The following is a 25,875-nucleotide window of genomic DNA, read 5'->3' on the forward strand; positions in this document are numbered from 1 at the left end:
GAATCAAATATATATATATATATATATGCCCTAATGTAACCATGCATTGAGGGAAAGCAAAACCAAACCGACCCCCTGCCCTGTGACAGAGAGCTACTATCATTTCTTAAAATATGTCAAAATCACTCTTAAGCCAAAAATAGTATTTGGTAAATAATGTTATCTATAAATAGCAGACTGTTTACAACAGATCTGACCTGTGCTATGAGATTGGTTTCCAGAGCTCTGTGTGTACACTCTCTCTGACTTCAACAGAGGACTCCACCACCGTGCCAGCACTCCCACCACTGGGGTAGGACCATCTGTCCAAACCCTCACAAATTCCTCAGATACATTTAATTCCAGTGACCACCGACATCAGTGGATTCTGCATACAGCTGCCTGTATCCCCAAGGACTTTTCAGGATAATTGTCTATTTAGAAGTCCTTAACTGGAAACAGCGAAGCGTTGATACAGAAATCAGTATTTCCAGAGGCCTAAGGGAGATAATGAGTTCTTAATTATTTTCAGTCACTGTTTGCATCAAATTCTCATTAGCCCTTTTTAAAACCCTTTGGATGACACACACTGAGTAGCACCATGCAGTGAACACACTATGGCCACTACACAGAATATCACAGACCCTTGCAAAGCATTACCCTACAGAGTTAACCATCTTCCTAATACTTTGCGTTTGGCAGAGGGGAACAATGACAAGACAATACATGAGAACATGGCAGGTGAAGTCTATCAGGAAGGTCCATCACTCCAGAAACATAATAAAATTGCAATAACATATTTGTAATTAAAGCAAATCCACAGCACAAATCAACTGTGATTCTGGACAACACTTTACCAGGATGAGCAAGGTATTTGCTAAGGAAATACAGATTTTTAAAACAAGAAAACCTATGCTTCTTTTTCTGTGTTAAAGATTTCTAGTTTATGGGTACAGCAATTCACTCATTTGTAAATTCATATGTATCATTCAGATACTACACGATCTATGCTGAACAGGTGGAGGGCATTCTCTCAGATACACCAAAACATACCATGCACATGATCACAAGGTGGAGAAACAGAGGAAGAAATCTACATGTCATGCTGCATTCCGTATTTTTCTTAGTAATAAGCTTTGAAGATTGAACAGACAAAGAACAAAAGGGGCAAAAAAAAAAAACCACTTTAAAAGCTTTTTTCTTTTGTTTTGCTTGATTTTCTTTGACATACTGTATCTACGTAAGAAAAGTTTGTCATCCCTATATAAAATTATTTATTCTAAGCACCTTATTTTCTCCAGTGAATTCCATTTTAATATGGTTGGACATTTCACAGAAGTTCTAAGGAAAATCATGTAATGATTTATATTAAAAAAGAGTCATGTTAAAAACAAAGACTGCAAGTTAACTAACATAAACCCTCTGGGTTTTCCTTCCCACCCCCTTCAGGCTCTTCCATCTAGAATTTTCTGGTCTTGCTTCAGTTTAGCATTAGCAATTCTGGTACACATGGAAATTGAAATATGGGTGCATGAGGAAAGAGTCATGCTGTAAATTATAGTTCTGGAACAATCATTTTTTAAAGAAGGTAAAAAAATATTTAACTACTTGAAGTTTATATAGAAGAAAGATCCTTATCTTGTGCAATTCTTATTGCATACTTTTAATATCATTTTTTACAGCCCCTGATAGCACAGCAAACATTTTCCTAGAACTTTAAGAGCTGCTGACACCTCACTTCCTACCTCCTGTAAAATAAGTCTTTTGCACACATTGCAAATCTATTGCAGATACATTTGCATTAAAGACCATTTTAAGTAAGACACTGAAAACAGGGGAAGGAAGAAGGAAAGGAATGAAGCTTTCTAAGGCCAATGATGTTTGCTTCATCAGCCTAAACCAAACACATTATGCAAACAGCTATTTCTGTCAGGAGTAAAAAAAAATAAACACCAAAATCTGAAATATAATTACCATAAAAATCTCTCAATTCTAAGCAGAAGAAAGTGTTCACTGTTGCCCTCCTCAACATACGATTAGGAAAAAATTGCATTCTAAAGATTAGGATTCAATAGTTTAACATGTATTCTTTTATTGTATGTTTCAGAAAATATTGTGTAGTGACTTCAGAAAATTCAAGTAATAGCAATTTCTATTGGAACTATGTTTTCAAGCCCTTTTTGCTTGACATACCTAAATCTACTTAATGTTCCCAAATTTACTGTTACAAGACTCCTGCCTAAAGCAGGCTGCCTCCCACACGTTTTCCTGTTCTTGATATAAAACCATCACCTCTGAAGATGCATTTGCTTCTGTTGATACAGCTCTTGTCAGATACATTCATATCTTTGCACCATCTTTCAAAACCCTGGCTCAGCACTGAGCTGCTTAAACCAGACAGTGATTAATAGGCATTATGAAACAGATACAAGTAGTCAGTGTTACTTTGTATCTCTAACTTTGTACACAAAGCTTGAAAATAAAAGTGAAACTGACCTATTGGCACTTCCAAGTAAATTTAAACTACTGGCTGAATTAAGTATTTGCATTCCAGGACTTACCGGTGCTGATGCCCTTTTTGTATATTTCAGGCTTCCAGATACATGTGTGTATGCTTGTGTTTAGGCTACTAAGTGTTAAAACCAGTAAATACTTCCCCACAAGCTTTTTCTAACCCCTTAATCCATTTCTGGTCCAACACAAACAAAACCAAACCATCCAGGAGCTGAAGCAGAGCTGTATGGTTTCCCATGCAGCCCCTCACTGCCATAATGGAAATGGAAGCTTTATGGCAGCACTTCCCACTTCTGGCCACAGCAAAGATTGAACTGAGGACTGATTTGCTCTTCACTAAAATAATGAAATAAGTCAATAAAATTAAATATAAATATAATTTAAATAAAATTTAAATCCAGTCCTTTTAGAAGCAGAAATGGCATTTTTAGTTATTTTTATCCAGGCAAAGAAACAAAACTTGTTTGCACTGAAAACACTGACATCCTGAAAATAAACAGCAGCGGGAACACCATTTATGCACATTGGATTTGTTTCCCCTGGGTGCTTCCCATTGATGAAAAATCTCAGCTATCAAATACCAATATAACAAACACTGACTGGAGGATAAACTGACAGATCGCAGCAACCAGGCACCAACATGAAGCCACCATCAGACAAGAGCCCTCACCAGTGGGAGGCAGTGGGAAACCAGCAGTCCGTGCTCTTCAGCCTTCTATAATAACAATGTTTTAGTTTTTTGCTACCTCCACATGAAGTCTGGGTGTCTTCCTAGCACAGATTTCTCAGTTTGGGCTCCATACAGCAAAGGGCTCAGAGGCAAGCAGGAAGCTGAACAACCCAGCAGCCTTTTCTGGGCTGAACCTCTCTTAATCAAGGCCCATGAGATGCCAACAAACACTGGAATTAGTTTCCAAGAACTACTGAGCTCGCACCAACTTCAAGGCAAACCAATTTTATGCACAGAAAGCATATGGCACACCTCAGGGCCAATAAATGCCAATAAGCAAACTGCAGCTGAATCATAGAATCCCAGACTGGTTTAGGTCGAAGACACCTTAAAGCTCATCCAGTTCCAACCCCTGCCATGGGCGGGGACACCTTTCACTAGAGCAGGTTGCTATTAAACCTCCGTAATTCACCCAGTGAATAACAAAGCACCAAAACACATCATTGTATTGAAGAACTGAAGGCTTCCTATTCCGAATAGGAAGGGGGCCAATAAGGATGCTGGGGACGGACTCTTCATTAGAGACTGTAGTGATAGGACAAGGCCAACGGGTTAAAACTTAAGCAGGGGAAGTTTAGATTGGATCTAAGGAGGAAATTCTTTCCTGTGAGGGTGGTGAGGCACTGGAATGGGTTGCCCAGGGAGGTTGTGAATGCTCCATCCCTGGCAGTGTTCAAGGCCAGGTTGGACAAAGCCTTGGGTAAGATGGTTTAGTGTGAGGTGTCCCTGCCCATGGCAGGGGGGCTGGAACTGGATGATCTTAAGGTCCTTTCCAACCCTCACTATTCTATGATTCTATGAATCTATTAATTTTTGACCTGGGCACAGAAGAGACAAATATAACCCCTAAACATTATTCCTGACAAGACCTACTAGGCCCAACTGCACAACCAACACCATCACATTAGACAGATTACCCAAGTTCCTTATCCACACCATCGTCACTGGGAAATCAATCACGTCAGATGAGCAGGGGCGGGGACAGCCTCTTAAGCAGTGTGGAGGTGATTTTCGCCAGCACCACTTTCCCACAGCCCTCAGGGAGCTGCCAAGCCGCCGTTCCACCGTATCCCACCGCCTTTAGCGAGGAAAGGAGGGCGACCAGCCCGGCGAAAGGGCCACCGAGCCCCGAAAACAGCAGCCACCTCAGGGCGGCAGCGCCGACCGTTAGCGAAGGGCGCCCAGCGCCCGCTGATTGGCTGCTGAGTGGGATTTGAACAGGAGGGCGGGAAGAGCCGTTGGGCGTGAGCCGCTGCCTCACAGCTGAGGGCGGGAAGGGCCGTGCCTCGCCTCATGGCGCCGGGGAAGGCGCGTTTGGTGCGCTGGGAGGTGGAGGTGAAAGGGGATGAGCAATAAACTCAACCCAAGGCAGGTGTGGCTCTGCGTTTCCTACAGGCTTCTTTCTCCTTAACCCTCCATGGAGGCGGCTGAGCAGATCTGTGCTGTTGGAAGAGTGGCTGTGAGTGGCTGAGCTCTGAGGTAGAAACATGCCAGTAACAAAAAACACAAGCTAAAGAAGGGAATTCACATGATTTGGGTGAACAAAGAATTCCAGCTCTCACCGAAGGATTTAATTTCAACATGAATAAGCCCAGCGTGTTCGTGCCCGTCTGAGGCACTGGGCTAAGACGATTACTAGAGGCATTTATTATGCTTACCTTTAACTCCGTGACTTTAGAACATCACAAATAAAACCAACCAAACCCAAAATGGGAAAAAAATATTTTACCAACTATCCGGTTAATCTAATAAGATAAAGTGCTCTGCTTTTAGCTGTGGAAATTATAGAATCATGGGATGGGTTGGGTTGAAGGGACCTTAAAGCTCATCCAGCTCCAACCCCTGCCACAGGCAGGGACACCTTCCACTAGAGCAGCTTACTCCAAGCCCCTGTGTCCAACATGGCCTTGAACACTGCCAGGGATGGGGCAGCCACAGCTTCTCTGGGCACCCTGTGCCAGCGCCTCAGCACCCTCACAGGGAAGAGCTTCTGCCTAAGAGCTCATCTCAGTCTCCCTTATATCCAACCTGAACTTGCCCTGTTTATCCTCATTTTAGCTTCTCATAGAGAAATTCAAACATTAGCTGAGATAATAGCCTTTAAAACTTATCTCAGTGGTGACACTTGGGTTTGTGCTTCCTTGCCAGGGAGCTGCAGGAAGCATGTGTGTGTATTTGTCACTGCAAAGAACAGCTTTGGACTGTTAAGTCAAATTCAAGTTACTGCCAAATGCCAGCTGATTAGCTCCAGGCAGGGAATGACTTTAAAAAGTGTGTGTTGTCCTGGTGCTAAAGAGGCTTGGTCTGTCTGGGGCAGAAAGTTTTATTTCCTCTGAATGTATAATCACGTCTCCCTGCACGCTTTAATTTCAGGGGACACCCTGTACCCTGCGTTCTCCTGCATTGTGAAACTGCAGCCAGCAAAGCAGCCAGCTTTTAATTAGACAGTTACGTGTAAGGGTGTTAAAGTATGCGTTTGGGAAATCAAAACCATGCCTTTCACAGCATCATTCATGAAGGAAGTGTTTTGGGGTTGAGTTTTGGGGGGTTTTCTAACTCAAATAGGTCCTGGGTATTTCTAGCTTTCAGGTCTGGTGCATGTAGCACCTTTCATAGCCAAAACTGGGTCTGCGTGCACACACTCAAAGGATGCTTTGTACCCCTCTTCCTTTGCTTGGCTGCATGCCTGAGGGAATACACTTTACACCACGCACAGGGCTAGCAAGTGACACATAAACGTGACAGCTTGATATTTTACTGAAGGTTTTACCTATTACTGCCAGTTTCCCTTTGGCCAAGCGTTGCTATTGCACGCAAGTACAGCTGCATGCCTAACTCCCCAAGGAAATACAGTAAACGCAGCATATTCCAATAAATCATTATCTGGAATGATTTCTTACTCTACAGCTAAACTATAAAGATTATAAAATACCCAGTCTGCTATTCTGATTCATTCTGTCATTCAGCAGCAAAGGAAGAACCGAAAGCATTTGGAACTCATCTCTCCCTCATGTATTAACTTCCTTTCCTAAAGTAAATTTCATTATGTGTTCGCTATATTGCTGTTTGTAACTTCCCTGCCTGTTTTTATTCCTTGCTACAAATCTCTTTCATGTGCAAGCTTCATTAACATGCTTTACACCCTCTCCTAAAATAATTTCATTATTTTTAAATAAAACAGGCCTTTGTTATTGAAGGTCCCCTGTCAGTTTCCAAAATAATGGCTGGGAATCATCCAGCTGCAATTATGCTCTACCTACCTAAATTCTCTTTGTAGTTTTAATTAAAATACATTACCCAGCATAATTTCACCTCCTATTTTAAGTTCTTGTACAGCACTGGTTAAGGATAAAAAGTTATCTCTGTGAAGTAATCACCCCTTTTTGTGGGCTTAAATAGGTTGAATAAATACCTTTGTTTTACCCTAGCATGCAATGGCAGACTTCTTTAATCTCTAAAGCTTCCTTTAAAAATAAGATATGTTGTCTTACAGGTTTACATTGGGAAACTTGGAGTACTATATCACTGGGAAATGTTCCTACTACAGTTAAGAAATGTTAAGGGAATGCAAGTCGCAGATAGATGAATGCCCTTGGACAATGACAGAAGAATTAGAAGCATGGTGTGAACACGTCAGATTTTCCACAGTAGCTAAGCAGCTGATAAGTACCATAAGAAATCAGAATCAGAGGAGAGGCACAGAACATCTCCAGGATGATTAGGCATATTTATTAATAAATGACACTGACATACCAACTAAGTATATTTTTGGCAGACATTGAACACTGGGAAATTTTCTTTTGAATGAAATTTGGATTTACTTTTTAAAGGTTCTCTTGAACCCCAAAAGTTTTTCAAGGAGACTCGAGCATCAAAGAGAGGTTTTAGCCTGCTTATTGGAGTTATTAGGACTGATTTTGCTATCTCATCTCTTTAGGTGTTCAGTGAAATCAGTATCCAGTCCTTTCAAGAAGTCTCAGAAAATAGACCTGATGCTTCCAGTTATTCAGGTAATTCCGAAAGTTAAGTTTAATCAGAAGAGAGCATCTAACCACAGAGAACCTGTACAGGCAAAACCAGAAACTATCCTCTGCTTTACAAGAGCCTGAGTAAGAGAACTGATATCTTCATCCCAGATTTCAGATGAGTGATACCTGAAAACCAGGCATGTTAGCAACCTGCACTCAAGGTCACCACCTTATTGCAGGACACGGAGCAGGTATTTCATGCAGCTCCAAGTAATAATCCAGAAGTTAAAGCCTTGTATTAATATTGTTCTTCCCCAAGTTCCTGTACACAGGAATTGTTCTGCTGATACAGTGTTATTAAGGCATCCCCTGTAAGTCTGCGGAACCAAAAAAAGCACAACCTGGTGCACAACTCATCTGTGAACTCCAAAGTTCTGTTCATGTACTTTGAAAATCATTTAGTTATGTATGCCCCAAGATATTTCTGTATATTAGAAAGCTGAATCCCATTTAAACCCTTTTCCTGTAATTGTTTTACTCTTGTAACTACACAAACCACTGCAGAGTTTTCGCATGTGTGTTGCTCAGTTTATAACCACCAGAAAGTGAAGCTGGTTACATCCATTTGCACAAAACTGGAGTTCTGTTATGGATGGAAGACATCTGAAATGGAAATTGGAGGTTTTTTCATGTGTTAATATATTTAAATGAAATAGACAGCCACCCTCATGTCTAGGATCAATCATTTATTGAGCTTTCTTACATTTTGCAGTTTGTTACAGGAGAGGAAACACTTGCTGATGAAAGTGACATGGTTTGTAACCGTTTTCCAAGGTAATGGAAAAAGTTAAGCAGATTCCCTAGGATGCACATTGATGACTAAGCTGCCAATATTAAATCATTTTAGGCAAGTGTACTCCCTATTTTATCCTTGTATAAATTCATTTCAGTACTCCCCTTCTCCTACAGGAAGACTAAATTGTAGCATCTAATTTTCTTTATCCTGAAGTCTCAATATTGGCTCTCGCTACTTATCTAGCTGCAAACAAGTCAGGCAGACTAGTTACTGAAGCCAAAGCCACAGAAGTGGGTTCGGTGCCAAGGTTCTCTCCTGGCAACCTACTCAGTTTCCTACTGTCCCAAAAGGAAACAAAAGACTCCCAGTTTTCTGAAAACCAGATTCTCTGCATAACAGTGCATTGCATTGCCTCGAAATGGGCCACAGTGGATGTTCTTATAGGAAACAAATCAGGTAACTAACAAGATACAAAGAATTATAAATGAACTGGATAAAAATGTTCCTAACATTTTTTCCCCAGTGGTATATTAACTAGAATCCTACTTTCCTTCCACAAAAAATATATTTTTTATAAATACATTTTAATGCAGACACCTCTGATTCTATGCAAAAAAAGTCAATGTCACATTCAAACAGGTTTTCTCAGTGTAGCATTAAGACACAAGCAGACATCACAGCAGGCATTAACACAGTGATTCTAGGGAGGCAGTTAACTACAGCTTGTGAACAGATACAAAAACACACAATTTCACCTGCTTAGTCAGGCTATGATTTAGAAAACAACCAAGCTACAGCTTGAGGCCTAGAGTACCACACTCTCCACCTTTAGAAAATTATACGAGCTGTCAGTGAGATTTAATATCTGATTAATATTAAAACATTTGTATAAACTTAGTGCTTATGGAAGGGGGGGGGCGTATGGAAAAGAACTGCTAATGGGTATTACCAGATATCTCAAACTCAAGAGAAAAAGCATTACACATTCACCATGACCTTAAAGCTCGTGGTTCCATTTAGATGAAATTCTTTTCTTGCCCTTGTAATAAGCAATAATCTATAGTTTAATTTCTAGCCAGATCTAATTAAAATAGAGCTGTTAACCATATTTTTTCAAGTTATGAATAATGAACAGAACAGTTTTATAATACTAAGTACACAAGTTGGGTATCAGCCTTTTCTTACCTTAATTAGACCACAAATCATCTTTGCATGAATAAGAGTTACCTTTAATTTTTGTCATGAAGATTGGAATTTAGTTTTTAGGGCTCAACATGTAGCACTATTTCTCAATAAACTCTAATAGACTGTTTGCTCAAAATGAAGGCATTTGGAACTTGGTAGCCTGCAGTATTTCACACACAGCCACGCTACTCTGCTCTAAAAGAAGACATAGAGACAGACTACGAGCATGGCAGTTAACCACAAGTGTATTACTGGTGCTTTTCTTTAAAACCCCTGAAGTTCACAGGAACCCAAAACTGAGAAAGCAGAAGAATGTGTTGAGTTATAATTTCCTTGTCTCAGAAAAATTATGTCACTGTTAGCACTCACAGAGACTTAGTTTCTTTTTCCAAGATTGACTCATAAAGTACACGTCTAATCCTGTCTTATGACAGGAAACAGCAAGTCATTATTAGCAGATAATCTTGGTTAGCTCTTAAGATGTTTTCTTTCACTTTCAGAAAGGCAGATCCTGAATTTCCTGACTGCTTTGTTAAAACAGAGCCGTGGTGCTAATTAAAATAGTTTTTTAAATACGAAGAATTCTCTTTCCAGAGCCAATATATGGTGATTTTGGAGATGAACTTCCAAAGTAAACCCAGTAATGATTCATATTAAAATACAAAGCAATAACTAGTCCAGGAGATTAACAAATTCTCCTGTGAACAATCCTGTTAAAATTTGATTTTCAAACGGTTTATAATAAAAATCAGCTGCCAATTCAAGGGGGAAAAAAAATTGTGGGTTTCATTCTGCAGCTGACCTGAGAGCTCTCAGCTCCATTTCAGAAGTTGCTGTTCAGTGCTGTACAAATCGTGGCCTTTAACATTAAATATTGCATATAGTTTCAATGCAAAACAAGGACAGAAGTGGCATTAAAACAGCAACTGCACTGCACAAGTCTTTGAAGAAACACTCTTCTTCTAGTGCTGTTTATGTACACAATACAATGGCTCTTGTCAACCCTACACATACTGCTGCATAAGCAAGGAGAAAGGAATGGCACCTTTCCCTTGGACAGTGATTCCCACATGTTTGTAAACATGGGTGTAGGTGACCTTAAAAAGATGCTAACAAAGTGTTTCTATGTGAAACAGAGAGATTAACAGTGGCAACTGTTGTAGTAGAATAAGTTAAAAAGCACCTTCATTACGCTCCCCACAGAAAGTTTTGTCATTTGCTGTGGTTTAAGAACCTGGACCTGTTATTTGCAGTGAACTGTAGGGACTTTTTAAAACAAAGTAAAATTCTTCAAACTGAAAAGCTAAAGCTAAAATAGGTAGAAATTTATTTGTTCCCGGTTTAGAGTATTCCTAGTAATAGAAGACAACAAACTCACTCAATAAAATATTTCCTATCTGATTCACACTGAATTCTCTGTTGGCCTGAAATTATTACCTATGGAACCTGAATTATCAGAACAGCAGAATCCAGGAGAGCAGCAGCAGGTAGTTAAACCTCTTAACCTCAAACCTACCACAAAATGCAGAGTGTCAAGAAGTCCATTCAGCAGCATACTGCGCTATTGGGAACACGGTAACTTACTCTAGGTTCATTTTTAAAGGGGCACATCTACCACTCAGGTTTCTGTTGATCACAGTAATACTTTCATGAAATTACTTTTGGTCTTGAAGTCCAAAGTCTTAAAAGGAGGTAGCATAAAAAAGAAGATGACTCTCTCAGATCAGCTGTACAGAGAGGATACTCAGTACAATAACCCAAGAATCTGCACCAAAGTACAACTGCTCTCACCACAAATATACCAAGATTTATATTTCTGTTTAAAACATCGATACATTTGAAAAAACAAACGTATGACTGGCAAGCCGGGGCAAGCACCATTGCTAGACAGCTTTGAAAATCTTATGCACAGAAATGATTCTGACAAACAGCAGGTGAGAGTTGAAAGATACCCCAAAAAAACTTGTACGGGGTGCTAGTTGTAAACACACGAGCTGCCTTGTCTTCAAATCGCTGTCTTTTCTCCTTCAAGAGTTGGAACAAGATTCATAAATACTTAAACTTGCAGAATGTCATTAAATACATAGATAGTTCAACAGCTCTGATGCAAAAAAAACCAGCAGGCTGGGGGAAAGACCTAGACTTTTGCAAGCTATTCTCACCTTTAGTAATTATTGTGCTATAAAACTTACTGATCAGGAGTTCAAAGCATCATACAAATAACAAGAAAATTCTTTTACTCTCAGGTAAGCTGTAGGCTAATGCATGATTTAACACACTAGAAACAAAAACTAGTGATAAATACAAGTCTTGCTGTGCTAATTACAAGATACTAGTTGTGTAAAATTAGTGAACTTTATGTACTTTCTTAGCTATGATTCTTAAAAAAAAACTGTGCTGTACCCTAAACTCACTGCTTTTCCTTTAGAAAACTGAATCTTCTCTCAGAAGTAAAGCCAAGCCAAATACAAATGGTAACACATTTAATAGTGACCACAAGCCCAGATAGAGCACGAAACCCTCCCTGCTCTTAGGCAGACAGCCACAGCTGGAACCATTTGCAGTTCCACTCAGCTGTGCCTAGAAAGATGTTTCATCACGACTGGAAATGATATTTTATAAAAATCATTACAATCACACCTATCTGAGGCTAACATAGAATGTTCCACTTCAACTCACAGAATTAGACATGGAGACATCAAGTATTTATAGAAATATCTACAAACTGCAACTGCCTTTTATTGGTTTAAAGTATCAGTGAACTGAACTTTAGAGTAAGGGTTTCATGACAGCAGACTATCCCCCACAGCCTTCTCAGCTTTTGCTTTGCATACACTAATTTACTCCTTTGATACTGCTACTTCTTTGCATTTCTAAGAAGCACATGCTGAGAAACTTGGGAAAAAATGGTCTTGAACTTCTTAGAGTTTGAAAAGAGAGCTCTTGCTCAATTTTTGCTGTGCATAAAGTCCTACGTTATAAGCTTACTGTTACACTAGACTTAATGTTAAGACAGTAAGTCTGACATTATTAGACTTACTGTTTCACCTGTATTAATACCCAATGCAAAACATTTTTAACAAAGGGAAAACACCCTCATAACATTCTTCAAATTCAGATACAAATGGAAAACTGGAAATTCCAGCACTCTCCAACTGCCCTAGACAAATGAAAGCATTGCTCTAACAAGCAGTGCTGAAGCCCTTATCTTAGTATTGAGCAGAGATGAAAGAAAATAGACGTGGAAAACACATAGCACAAATAGGCTGCATGTTAGCTATGTAAAAATGTTAAATAAAGCTAAAATCCTTCCAATTTTCCTGATTATTCTGCAATCAGTTTGCAAAAACTGAAATTAGTGGAAAATGCTTATGGAAGTTAAAAACCCTCAAGGCTATTTTTGCCTTCATCTGAAATGTAAAAGGACAGTACCTGATTTAAAACAGCCCTATCACTGAACTATCAGTCTTCACTGGGAGTTTCAGTGTCTCCGCCATTAAACAGAATATTACTAGAAGGACCAAAACTAAAGGATGAAATACCAATTTTTGAGAACTAATCTAAAGGTGAAACCTGCTTTTATAAGATGTTACACTTGACATTTTCAATGGGGTGTACAAGAGAAATTGACCCAGAGAAACAAATCAACAGGACTCTGCATTTGCATCCATCCACTCAGGTGGTTTCTCAGATCACATTCTTTATGAAAGCAACCAAGTCCTAACAGATATTTGAGGGCAAGAACACAAATCCACAGAATTAGGGCAAAATCCCTCAGGTCCCACAAGGCCATTTGCAGAGCAGACACTGAAAGAACTTAGGGAAGTGGTATCCAAAGACCATTTAGAACCGCTTAAAGTTCTGAAGAACTGGGTCTGCTTCAAAGCTCAAAAACGATGAGACTGGCAAATTTAGTCATGAAACTCCTACTGTGGCAAAGAGTCCTTGGGTTGTGGATCCTTGTCCAGCTGACGTTGTAGGCAACGGAACTGGAGGTGTTGCTATCCCTGACGGCTTCGATAGGAAGGGGAAGGCCAGCGTGGGTTGGCTGCCCATCCTGTGCTCAAGGTCCTCCACTGTATGAATAATCTGCCTTGTTGTGCATCACAAGCTTGTTGTCTACAAAGTAGAAACTGTCCGACTGTGTCTCATACGGATGCAGGATCATCTCTCGAACTGCAGGGGGGCGGAATAAAAGGATATATATAAATTAATCATGTTCCACAGAAGCCTCACTGAGGGCAACATCCTGCACGGGGTTTCATTACATTTAATAGCACTGCTCAGATCACAGCAAACCCTCAAAACCAAACTAGGGACCTACCAAACCGTTCACTGACATTCATCTTTTAAATAACTCAAACACAATCAAAGTATATTAAGGCGCCGTACAAATTGTATGTGCTTTACCTAACCTCAAAACAGTAACACTGGAGTCTGGACCGAGGATTTGCTTTTGCTTTTAAATGGCAACTCAAAAGAAACTGGTTCAGGTGTTACAACAAGTAAGCAGAAGGGCATTGCTGTTTTCTCCACAGGCTGCAATATTAGTGCTGACATAAGTGATTAGGGGTTGTGAAAGAGCATTAAGATCACACAGATTTAGTACCGCTGCTAAGAAGTAAAGAGGAAGAGAAAATAAAAGAGAGGAGAGAAAATAAAAGTTATGTTCCTACTAAAACCTCTCAAGCTGTCAATGCAGCACATCAAACATTAAACCAGAACATAATGTTTAAGCTATCCATTCATTGAATGTCTTTTTAATCCTCTTTTTCTTGGTTATTTTATAACGCAATTATCTTTTTTACACCCTGACACTGAAGCCTCCCAGCAACTGTCTGGTGGGTGATGAGATACATGCTGCTAGAAGACAAAATCTGTATTAACACAGATGCAAAAGCACCTGGAAGTCTTCTTCCTACCCGCTTTCTACAGCCAGCTTTTAGGAAAGGGCTTGCTCAAAACACTGAGATTAGCATCACTGTGTGGTCACCCAGTAATTAAAGAGCTTACTGAGATCCTCGGAGAGCTGTGGGAACTCATAGATGTGCTCACAAGTATTTTTACTGCTGGGGATGCAGAACCCAAATTCAAAATCAAAGCTCTTAAGCAACTGATCCCGGAAGTAGTGCCTCTCAATCATGCGGAAGTTATTAATGGGTTTGTCTCCTACTGTGAACTCCACCCTGAAAAAGAAGAAGATTGCAATGAGCTTTCTCACTTAAGCAAGATTTGCAACCATTGCTGAAAGGTAGAAGAGAGCTCTTGTAAAACAAACACCAGCCAAAAACATAAAGCAATGGTACTAACCAAACCATTATCTTTTCTTAAAGCTACACGGGCGCAACAGAGCATTACAAACCATAGGTTATACTATAGTCTGATTCTTTTCACTCAAAAGACATGCAAGACAATTTTACAATTAAACTCATTTGCAGTGAAGGAAAGATCCCTCCAGCTACACTGTAGGCACTTCACTACCACTGACTACCAGTTCCTTATCACTGTGGGGTTTTATACAACTTATTTGGGTGGGCACTAAAAAAAAAGCCAAATCTCCATGGTGTGTTTCATTGATGGATGCAAGCAGCGCTACCAGCCACATCAAAGATCATTTGAGTACATAAAGCATTAAACATTACTTCACCATTTCACGTGCATCTATGGATTAATGGCTCTTTGGGAATGCAACGGGGAAGGCTGCAGAGTATCTTCCAAAGCTGGCAGAGCCTCTGACAAACTATAATGCACAGAAAAGCACTGGAATATCTGGTAGTCTGTCCACCTTATTTTGCACCTTTGAGCATGAATCTCTTCAACTCCATGCCTATTCCAGAGGTAAATAAACAAGCTAAAGGGATGGAGAAAGCAAAGCACCCAGCAAAGAGGCTTGGAAATCCTCCTAACAACACAAGGTCCCCATTAAATCAACTTCCTGACAGGATCAACAAGCCAGAGCCATTTTTTAATAGGATTTCAGTTGTTTCCTGTACTAGAAAATGCAGCCCAGGAGCAATTACTTACGTGGCTCCCACTTGCCGAAGTCTGAGAAAAGCTGGAGTAAACTGATAGCGAACGAACCGTCCAGCATTGGGATCAATGTCCTTCCTGTCATTGTGTTCACGTTCTGGAAAAGCACAAAGGCAAGTCTGAGAAACAGAAACCCAGTGAAAATGCCTGCAGTCACACGTTATTGAGTCATAAAAGCCAGGAAGCTCTTCTGAGGAAGCCTGATCCTCTTGAAGGCACCAACTGCTGGTTACTCCGAGACAGAGGATGGCCCTTTGGTTTGATGCACTTCTTCTGTTCTAAAGTGATTTATTGCTCCCACCTCTGATTCAGGACTGCAGTATGACACTGAACAAGCCGTTTCAGCTTAGCATGTCTGGTTTGCCAGCTACAAGCTACAGAGAACTTCCAGAAACCTTCTTAGAAGAGTGCTTGATCAGGAAAAGAATGTTTGCCCTAGGGTTTTATTACCACTGGCAATAGGTAACACTTTGATGGTTATAACTAACACTGAAAAATTATGAAAAAGGGAAGAAAAAAAAAAGGCAAACTTTCCATTTGTGTAATTTGCACAGTTGATATTTTCCCTTTTGGAAATACCATTTTCCTGATCCTGAGGGAAAGATGTTAAACTATGTACAGGGAGACTCAAACTGATGAACAAGCATGAAACGAACACGCGGTGACCTCCTCCTCCTCCTCTGTCTCTGTTTACAACACCCATCTGTCCCTTCTCATCACAGATGGCAGTCATGACTACAGCAGCAATGAGCTCTGTTCACTGTGTTGGTACAAAAGGACACCTGAATGATACTTCTGGTGCAGGCTGAGCCTCTAACCCTCTTGCAGCTGAGAGCACCTCCTGTTTTGGGGAAATGTATGGAGAAAAATGAGTAGGAAAAGGCAAAAGGAAGCAGACACTAGCATTGGTTTGGCCGTGAAAATATGTTGTGTGTGCACTCACCTGAAGCTGCTGGTTTGGTGATTTCAAACAAGACTGTGCCAGATTCCATGTCCCGGATTTTGAACCTGGTGAAGTCTATCTTGTAAACATTTTCCTCTGGAGTGCACAAATAATCTGCAGAGGAAAGGAAATACAAATGAAGGCTGCCCACAGTTACCAAGGTATTTCTGGCTATTCTTTAAAGGTCACAGCCAGCAGTGAGAGCGGCCCAAAGGCATCTCCACTGCTACTGTTTGTAATGCAAAAGTGATGTCTATGAAGACAGTCTCAGGTCTGAATGCTCACACCGCCCTGCTTGGACAGGACAGGGAGGTCATCACCTTTTCCCAACCCTATGCCAGCATCTTCTGCATCCGTTTCTCCTTGGGGCATCGAGAACAGTCAGCACCTCCATCAAATCCTACCCTTTTTCTGTGTAAGAGGCTTTGCCTGGTTTAAAAACTGCCCTCTGGCAGAACACAACTGCTAAGCAGCTTTGTGACCACTAAGCTGCACTTAACTGGAACAGGAGTGTCCTCCCTTGTGCCACCTTCCCTATCTCCAGCCCTCTGCAGACAAAGGATGGCCTCTTCTCTCCACTGATGCTTGTCCCAGGCAAGGATTCTACTTCTTCAGCACTGAAAATGGTGTCGAAGCTTTTCTCTGTAGTAGGAAAACAGTCTGGGAACGAAGCCCTTCCCTGCTTCCACCAGAGCTGGTATCTCTGGGACAAAGACACTGTTTGTGGCTTCAGTCTTGCTGTGCCCTGAGACAGCTTCCTGATCAGGGTACCAGCCTCCTTTCTGGGTAAAGAGCAGTGGTACTTCATTTTCACTGCACATACAAGCACAGAAAGCAGCTCCAGTAACTTCCTTTATCCTAAATAAATGCATTTAAATAAAGGTATGGATACAAGCCAGGTTAGCTTTTGACCAACTGTGCGTCTGCAGATTGCAGGAGACTTGGAGGTTCTAAGGTGAAAGTAATGCTTCAACATTCTAATTCTAAACCCTTTCTCGGCTACTAATTCCTGCTGCTAGTCTGAGTTAATCACTTATTCCTGTCTGCTTTCCGGTTCCTAAAATTCAGATACACCCATCCACTTAAGGCTTATTCATTGACGATCTGAAAACAAAGTGCGATCTGTTACTCAGAGATCACACCTAACCCATCACAACCCTTACTTGGGTATAACAAATCTTACATCATGGTTGGGGGTTACTGCTCAAGGGCAGTGGTTAGCACATCCCATAGATAAGGAGTTAATAAAAGATTGCTGTGGTGTAGTAAGAGAAGATCCTAAAGGCCACACATTGCAAGTACCAGACAGCGAGGCCCTCATGCTGGGATGTGTAATTACAGCAATCAGGTCCCTCTGCAGGGAGAGACAAAGATAGCTGTAGTCAGCACTGGGGAAGATTGCTCCTAGCATGAACTGCACATCCGGCACCTCTGCTTTCCTAGAAGCATTTTATTCTTTGCAAATCTCCTCAACTCGGAGAACACTCCAAGCGCTCACCAGTACAAGGGACAGAGGTGTTAAATGTACTCTCTGGACACTTTTATTGCTCTCCATCATCACCACCATCGGGTGAACACTCAAAGGTTTCGCCTTTAAGGGAGAGGACTGTGTTCAAAGCATCTCTGGCATTTGGCAGGGAGGTTTCCCTTTCCTGTCAACACAGCACAAAGGAAAACTAACACCAGTACCCAAGCTGTCAGGGAGAGCAAGATAAAAGCTCAACCTTCTCACTACCACAAGAAAGCACTAATGTCAGACAGAATCGCCTAAAAACAGCACAAAAATCCTCTTTTTAACAGTAGAGGAGGAGATGGAACAGAAATCTGTATCAACCCATTGCCTTAAGCCCTGAGGTTCAGCAGTCCTCAGGTAGATGTCCTGTAACTACACAATGACTTCGGGTTCTAAACTCATCACCCATCCCAAATCCTTCACCCATCCCACAGCTTCCCCTGCTCCAAACAGCAAGCACAAACTGGCAAGAGCAGGAGCAGCTTCCCATGGCCTCAGCTTGGCTTCCCTTGGCCCACGACCAAACTCAGACCAGTGAGGGGCTGAACTAGAGCCTGGTTCAGTCGCCCGGGAGCCCAGGACACCTTCCCTCGAGCACGCAGGCAAGTCTGAGGCTGCGCTTGTCTGCAAGTTAATTATTAAGTGGTTTTACTCCTGCAGAATTCCTGCCCATCCAGCACCATGGCAACAGCTTTATCCCCCTGCTTGGCAGCAGCGTTGCTGCAGTAACAGTGTCCATGACTCATCTGGAGGAGAGGAGAGCCAAGCAGAGCCACCAAAGAGGAGTCAACCCTGGACACAAGCCCCACCAGGCTCCTGCTCATTGATGTTTTCACCCCAACTCTTTCTGTGCACTGAAAATATTTTAAACCTTAATATTTTAAACCTATTTGGGGTTTTAAGTCAACATGCCAGTGTCTAACTGGATGACATCTGGGAAGATCAGCTGCCAAAATACTGCAATCAAGTGGTTTTCCTCCTCTGGCAGTGCCCAGTCTCCTAGCAGGAAAAACAAAGAGATGTGTATATATATATATATATATATATATTCCTTTCTGTCTGTATTGCATTTGCTTGCTGCAATTCCTGTTCAAAAATCAAAGTAGCCACATGCTGGGTTTTCTCCCCCCCAATGCATTACAGAATCCCACAGCTACACTGGAAGGTGTGACTGGGAACAGGCTGCTTGCAATTGGTGGGTACTTCTGCTTTGCTGAGCACTGTCAAATTTGCTAATCTCATCCCAAACAGACTTATTTTTAAACTCCTGTAGGGCCCAGTTGCCCACACTTCCATGACGCATTTAAATGCATCATGTGCTTTCATTATCCTAATTCACCGTCACCACACTTTGGGATGTGGAGACAGCATCCATGCCTATTTTAGTTAGACAGCTCAAACCTCCACTGAGTGAAGGGGATCACGGCAAGGAAAGTAGGCTTGGTCTCTGAACGTTTCCTTGTTTCTTCCATTTCTCCTCCTGAAGCAGATTTCCCCATTAAGAACCAAATAATGACAGTATCTCCCTGAACAAGCCTTCAGTGCTCTCCTCATTCAGGCGTGATAGAGAGCACAGTGTGAACAATGAACGAAGGGATGGACATATCAGCCCGGTCTCAGGAAACCCAAGAGATTGGCTTTTGTCCTGAAGTACTCACACTGACTAGTGCAAAAACAGGTCACAAGAGAGGAGCTTTTCCTACTCCTTCCTAAAGCCAGGTGAATTCCCACATCCCCAAACTTCCTGGAAAACGTTTCCCAACTGAGTTGAACTTGTTTCCACAGTAAACTCCTGCAACTGGCCCAACCCTGGTATTAGCAGCTACTTCTCACATCACACATTCCTGCTGGTGCCTCTGCAGCTTCATTCCCATAATCCCTGTATCACGCCCCAAGATCTGCACCTACATTCCCTATCTGAAGACCTATCATGGTTTTGAAGAGTTTGGAAGCATAACTAGCATCGCCGTGGTGGTCTCAGGAAGCAGCAGAGGCGATTGTGAAAATTCCTTCACGAATTCTCCTATTCCCTTTGTACGAAAAAGTGATTCCAAAACAACCCCCAGACAGCAATCCATAGCAAGGCTTTCATTCAGAGATCTCTAGCTCTGCTATCAGAAACAATGGATGCTCATTCCCTGTTTACAATCCCAGAGAAGAGCCGGTTCTCCTCCAGGAAACCTTCCTCCCCTCCCCAAACCAGCCAAGATTGCAACAGAAACCGGCCAAACAGCCTTAGACAATGAGAGCATGCCCAGCCTATTCTCTTGCAAACAATGGTACACTGTGAACCCTGGTGTGTATTTCCAGCCAGTGTATTTTAGCAAGATGGTGTTACCAAAGAGCACAAAAGGTGAGGGATAATACGGTGCTAGATAACACAAGATGACAGCTAAGGAAGGCACTTTCTCCTCTTACCCTCTACCTGTTATTTCAGTTATCCACTGGATGAGATTAAGTGTTTGATCCTCATCAGAGAAAGCTAAAAGTCCATCCTCTATTTTCAGATTTCCATCACAACCACCCCACCAGACACATTTTATCACGAGTTCATGGGCAATAGGGTCAGCACTTTCCTGTCAAGATCCCTTCTCCTCTGCCACCAGGACAAAGCACATGTCCCCCCTCACAGACACTACAGATACTTCTGCAGTGCTCATCAGAGTGCGTAAACTCAGATTGGGTTCCTATTTTAAGGCTTTAATAGCCCACAGATACAAAAAGAGTGTACCTAGGGTAAGAACCTAATTTTTCCTAACCTAAGCCGGTTAGGAAAAATGGGTGCAAGTCATAAGGATGCTGTAGAAGAAACTAATGCAACAGCAGTGATTTGCAATAGGCATTTCTCTCCACCACAAGCAATAACAAGAATGTGTGGAATGAGAAGGCTCCTGCAGCTATCCAGGCCTCTTTCTTAACACGCATTAGCCAACAAGGTCAGGAGCTATTTTGAAGACAACTCCCAAGACATAAGCCAGGTATAAAGCAAAGACAAGTGCAGCTGAATCGCCAGGAGCTGGAGATTAGCAGATTATCAGATTGAAGAGTCTCAGAAGGAAGCGAGCAAAAATAGCACGAACCCCATGAAGATGCAGAGCGATGACGCAGGACAGAGTGCAAGACCCCGAGGGGAAGGCAGGGCACGTTTCAAGCAGTGCTGATATGTCTGCTTAGACAACCAGGGTTCAATCACAGAAATATCCAAACCATTTCCCCTGCCCTCTGTCTCAGCAGTTCAAGGCCCATAAAGGCAGAAGAACAAGCTAAGCCAGTCAGGATCCACTCCAGTCCTAAAGCCATTGGGTTTGCATAAGCGAAGACTGGGGGTAAGCAGGGAGGGAGGTACCTACAGCCCTCCTGCTTATCTCAGTAATGAGCCTGCTTTGAAAAGCTCAAGCTAGGAGGATCCCATGGGATATTTTCCCTACAGCACCACATTCACTGACCAACACTGGGGATGGAGCAGAGGGATGCAGCTCAGGCTCTGAGCTGGGGCATTTACCAAGGTCCCTATAGCCCATAAAATGCATCCAGCTGGCAGCACTCCATGCACCGAGTCCTGCTGCACAGCTCAACAGCTCTGCTTTTTGTGGCAGCCTGCTCTTTTTTTTTTCCCATCTTTTTTTAGCTAAAGCTTTCCAGATTTCACCCTCTCACCATTCATTTGATCACAGTCCTCCAGGCCTTGCTGAGGAAGGATGGAGCTGCTCTTCTCCCATTCCCAAGGCAACCAAACACCCTTTCCTGCCCCCTTGTTCATGCTGATTGCACTCGAAGTCTGAAACCATGTGCACATTAACAAAATCAGCTCCCCTTGCTCTTACAGAAGGCAATCAGGCCCCAGGCTGATTCCCCTGGTGTATGCCACAGCTTCTCTCTTATAGAGTCATGGAATGGTTTGGGTTGGAAGGGACCTTAAAGCTCATCCAGTCCCAACCCTTTGCCACAGGCAGGGACATCTTCCATTAGACCAGGTTGCTCCAAGCCCCATCCAACCTAGACTTTAACAGGGAACTTCCACTTGAACTCTTATCTTTGCTCTTTCCACCAGGAATGGCTCAAACCCACAGCACTGGCAGACGGAGGAACCCACTGCGCTACACACACACACCATGTGTGCAGCCCCTGGAGGTCTTCACAGCCCGTATTGTGCTGTGAGACTACTAAAGAAACAGCTCTTCATCTACACAACACTTCGAGCCGCGCGTTATCACAAAGCCTTGAAAGGGTTCCCAACATATGTGGTGTTGCTGGGGAAAGGAGTCGTGGTGAGAGCAGCTTGACACAGCTCTGGGGTATCGCTCCGTGACCAGAAATCAACACAGCAACATGCTTTAACTCACCACAGCCCCAGACAACTCAGAACAGTGATTCAGACCCTCATCACAAACACCCCCAGCTAATCACAGCTCCTAATACAATAAATATCCCTAATTAAGTGGGGGAAAAAAAGTGATGGTCCAGGAGGGGCTTCTTGCACATCCTCCTGTTAATGCTACTGGTAGGGAAGTCACCCATTAAGGCTCTACCCTGACTGACCCATCGAGGCAGCCCTCTGCCAAGCTGGCCTTTAGCTAAAGCTGCTAAGAGAAGACTCAGAGAAATCCTAAATGACAGCTCAGGGAAGAGATTAGTTTCAGAAATAATTAAGTGCCTCTTCCTTATTTTTAGGTTTTGTTTTGTAATTGTTTCCAGGTATGTAATCAATTATTTAACCCTTTGCTTTGCTAAAATAAGCTTTAGAATGAAGCTTAAAATGTAAGCCCTCACGTAGTATTACAGATGAAGTGTCCAGGTGCCTGAAGCTGTGATTTGCAGAGGCTTTCATAGATTCATAGAAGGGTTTGCATGGGACCTTAAAGTTCATCTAGTTCCAGCCTCTGCCATGGGCAGCAACACCTTCCACTAGAGCAGCTTGCTCCAAGCCCATCCAGCCTGGCCTTAAGCTCATCTCAGGTGGCTCCAGAAGGCAGCACATGGCATTCACAGGCATCGACATCCCAGTCACTGCAGGCAGACTCCTCCAATCCTCCAGCTGCTTCAGTAATTAACTGCAATTTGAACTGAGCTCTGCCCCTCTCCTTTATGATCTTAAATTAATCACATCCTAAGGTTTTTCCTCCTTTTGTAACCGCAGTTGTGTGAGCAAGCCACAAATCCTGCTAATTGCCAAGAAAAGGGCTCATTCGCCTCACACCTCATCCAGCTGGAGCAGGGCCAGGGCCAGCCCAGCCAAAAGGCACAGATATTCCAAGGTAGCATCCCAGATCCATGAGGCTGGACCCCGGAAACGTGACAACCCTGGAGCTGCTGGGGAACTGAGCATTGGAAGGATGCAGCATATGCAGGGTAGTTTGCACAGCTCCCCCTTTAAGCTTATTAGAACATTAAGAGCAGAACCCAGCTGGCTCTTGTGGCTGGTCACAGACCGGGTTCCTTCATGTTAGCACTAAACATGCTTACACCACAGAGCCACATCCTGCATCTCCACTCTCCCAGCCTCATTATTTGGTCATTTATCAGCTATTATTTACCTATTGGAAGGGGAAAGCCCAGCTGTGCTTCTTGGTGCAACAGCAAGGGCTTTCCCTAGCCCCAACATGCCAGAGCAGGGCTGATGTGCTGCCTGGTCAGCAGGCAGTGATGATAAGCAGCAGCTTGGCTCCAGAGAGACCCAGCTCTTCTAGGGCTGAAGGGGGAGCAGATTCACCCCCTATATCAGGAAGTATTGAGGAGCTCCACAGCAGGCAGAGCAAGGATAACACAGCAAACCCTGGCTCCAAAAGAGCATCTGCACCATCAGCACACCCCAGGCACATGCAGGGCTGCAAGGGCCAGCTTAGGTGTGAACACGGAGCCAGGCAGCCATGCTATGAAGTCCTTTCTGGACCTGGACCTATATGGAGTATCACACTCCATACAGTAGCCAGGATCCTGCCTCTCCCTACTCAAGCTGGAAGGCCATTCAGAAACACACAGGATACTCATGCTGTAAGCATCCCTGCAGTCCAAGCCCTGTTCTAGCATGGTTTATCCTGGGCTTCGTTTGCTGGAGCAACGTTAAACTACAGCCAGACCCTGGGCAGCACATGGCTTAACATGTCCCTCAACACGTTACCACCCCATGAGTTTGGACAGAGATGAATTATACTCCATCTGGAACAGCAAAGGATGTCCAGGACACCGGGACATTTCTGCTGCAACCCCACCACCAACTCCCCTCTTCAACTCCAAGCTGGAGCACCACAACTTTGGGCACCAAACCCAGGGTTGCTGAAATGGGACATTGAGTCTGCTCCAACTCAGCATCTCCATGGGAGAGGCTGGGGCTGGGGGAGCCATGAACGCCTCTCCTACAGTCTGTTCCTTCCTCCTCCCTGCAGCATCCTCCGCTCGGAGCAGGAGACTGGAACAGTTTCACATTGGTATTTTTGGCAATCTGTTTTAGGAGCTCACTGGTGTGTGGAGAGGAGAAAAGGACATCAAATGCCCCAAATAACCATCATGTGTTAAGGGACAGAAGAACGTTCTTGTACCTTTTCTCCCTGTACTAAACCCACCAGGTGGAAAATTGAGCTTGAGAAGAGGTGCTGCAGAACATTCCCAAGTGATCAGATACAATATGCTCAACGTGGATGTATTGTATATCCATATCCCCAAATGCATACTGAGGAGTTCAGCGCAGACAGCATTTGCTGGCTCCTGTGTACCATCCCAGCATTTCCCATAGGAAGGCATTACCCACTGGTCAGCACAGTGCCTGGCTCTTGTTGGACACGACCCATTGCACTCCCTGTACCAAGTCCTACAGCAGAAGAGGAGCAAAATACCCTCATGCATTTCACATCTTCCCTGCGCCCCATGGTTGGAAGAGACAAGCAATCACCAGCCTTGCTCCCAGCCGGGCTCTGAAGCCAAGGTGTCCATCTCAGCCCTGCCTGCACATTGGGAATGAGCTTACCAAGAGCCATGCACCATTCACACCGATGCCATGCTAGGGTATGGGGTGGCCACATGCCTGCAGCCCCTGTACACGGCACTACCATGAAGCAAGCACACAGAGTGCTCGGTGCTTAGCTTCACCATCTAACTGCTCCTCTGAGCACACTCCAGTGCCTGCTGCTGCACGGCTCCCCCTGCCACGGAGGGCCTGGCCACTGCTGCAGCCCATCAGAGCATCCCTGCACCAGCAGAGGAGCCTCCACAACCCCTTTTCCTGAGCCCCTGCAGGGCTTCCCTCCCTCCCTGCTCACACACACAGGCCCCCAGCGCTGCCTGCACGCACGGATACCCGCAGCCGCATCCTTCGCCCTGGCCTGCGACACGAATCCTGCTCCAGCGCCACGCCACAGAGCGCTCCAAGGCAAAGAGCAGGACACCCAGACCAGCTCCACCCTCCCCGCCCCAAGTCTTCTCCCCCTGCACAACCTGCTGCCAGCACGGAGACAACCCAAAAGGGCCCTGGACATGCAAAAATGCCTTTTTGGGGGGCAGTGGGGCAGGAGACCACTGGGCATTGCTGGGACATGCCTTCTCCCAGCTCGCTGTGCCGCCTGGTCCTGTCTGATCATTCTGCCAAGCACAACAAACACCACCCCCCCACACCCCCCCCCCCAACCACCACGCTCCCGAGGATGCTCTCAAGACCAGTGATGCTATGCTGGGAAAAGGGAAACTGGGGCTGCAGAGAAGCCCCCCTCGATGGTACCCCCCAGCCCCACTGATGTGGGGGTCATCATGGTCACAGACAGAGAAGAGGGGTGATGAGGAGAGCACCCAGCAGCATCTCACCAGCTTTGACCCCTGCATGAGGGGGCTTCTACAGCTTGTGCATCCCTAGGAGGATGATCGGGGACGGCAGCATCCCCAGCCCCGAGCCCTCCAAGTCCGGCATCCCATGGTCCCTAGCGGTACCCAGACCTTACGGGTACCCCATACCCCCGGTACCCACCGCTGGTGACCCGCTGCAGCCCCAGCACGTCGTCCGGCCCGATGAGCGCTTTACGGCCCAGCTCCTCCTCGGTGCGCGCCGCCGCCGCCCCGGCCCCGCCGCTCTTCTTCACCTTCATGGCCCCGCCGCCACTGCCGGTGTGAGCGGCCCCGGCCCCTCTGCGCGCCGCCGCCGGCCCCGCCGCACCGGGAGGGGCATCGCCGCTCCGCCCCCCGCCCGGCCCAGCCCCTCCGCGGGAGGAGAAGGCGCTTCCCCCGGCCCCGGGG

General features: G+C 44.1%; 1 protein-coding gene and 1 long non-coding RNA gene across 3 annotated transcripts; one reads left to right on the forward strand and one right to left on the reverse strand.

The window, feature by feature from the left end:
- Positions 1-4,444: 4,444 nt before the first annotated feature.
- Positions 4,445-18,690, forward strand: LOC133277870 (uncharacterized). Its single transcript, XR_009746381.1, has 3 exons — positions 4,445-4,702; positions 7,161-7,233; positions 18,319-18,690. It is a non-coding gene; the product is annotated as an uncharacterized LOC133277870 (long non-coding RNA).
- Positions 10,506-25,801, reverse strand: UNC119 (unc-119 lipid binding chaperone). 2 transcript variants are annotated; one of them, XM_061470074.1, is made up of 5 exons: positions 25,610-25,801; positions 16,146-16,259; positions 15,197-15,299; positions 14,186-14,358; positions 10,506-13,348 (listed from the first exon to the last, which is right to left on the reverse strand). In XM_061470074.1, exons 1-5 carry the CDS (start codon positions 25,725-25,727, stop codon positions 13,236-13,238), a joined length of 621 nt encoding a protein of 206 aa, XP_061326058.1. In that variant the 5' UTR covers positions 25,728-25,801; the 3' UTR covers positions 10,506-13,235. The 2 variants fall into 2 exon arrangements, with proteins under 2 accessions (XP_061326058.1, XP_061326059.1); XM_061470075.1 differs by lacking the exon at positions 25,610-25,801 and adding an exon at positions 17,329-18,205.
- Between the last annotated feature and the right edge of the window lie 74 nt (positions 25,802-25,875).

Source organism: Pezoporus flaviventris, unplaced genomic scaffold (genome assembly GCF_033815535.1).
Source record: "Pezoporus flaviventris isolate CSIRO_AGI_PZ_B2104156 unplaced genomic scaffold, CSIRO_AGI_Pfla_v1 ptg000063l, whole genome shotgun sequence".
NCBI lineage: Eukaryota > Metazoa > Chordata > Aves > Psittaciformes > Psittacidae > Pezoporus > Pezoporus flaviventris.

Coding starts and splice junctions, on each gene's coding strand:
- UNC119 (XM_061470074.1), bottom strand. CDS start 25,727: ATGAAGGTGAAGAAGAGCGGCGGGGCCGGGGCGGCGGCGGCGCGCACC. Junction 16,260..25,609: donor GCTGCAGCGGGTCACCAGCG/GTGGGTACCGGG, acceptor TTTCCTCTGCAG/ATTATTTGTGCACTCCAGAG. Junction 13,349..14,185: donor ACAGCTCTCCGAGGATCTCA/GTAAGCTCTTTA, acceptor GCCCCCCTGCAG/TTCGAGAGATGATCCTGCAT.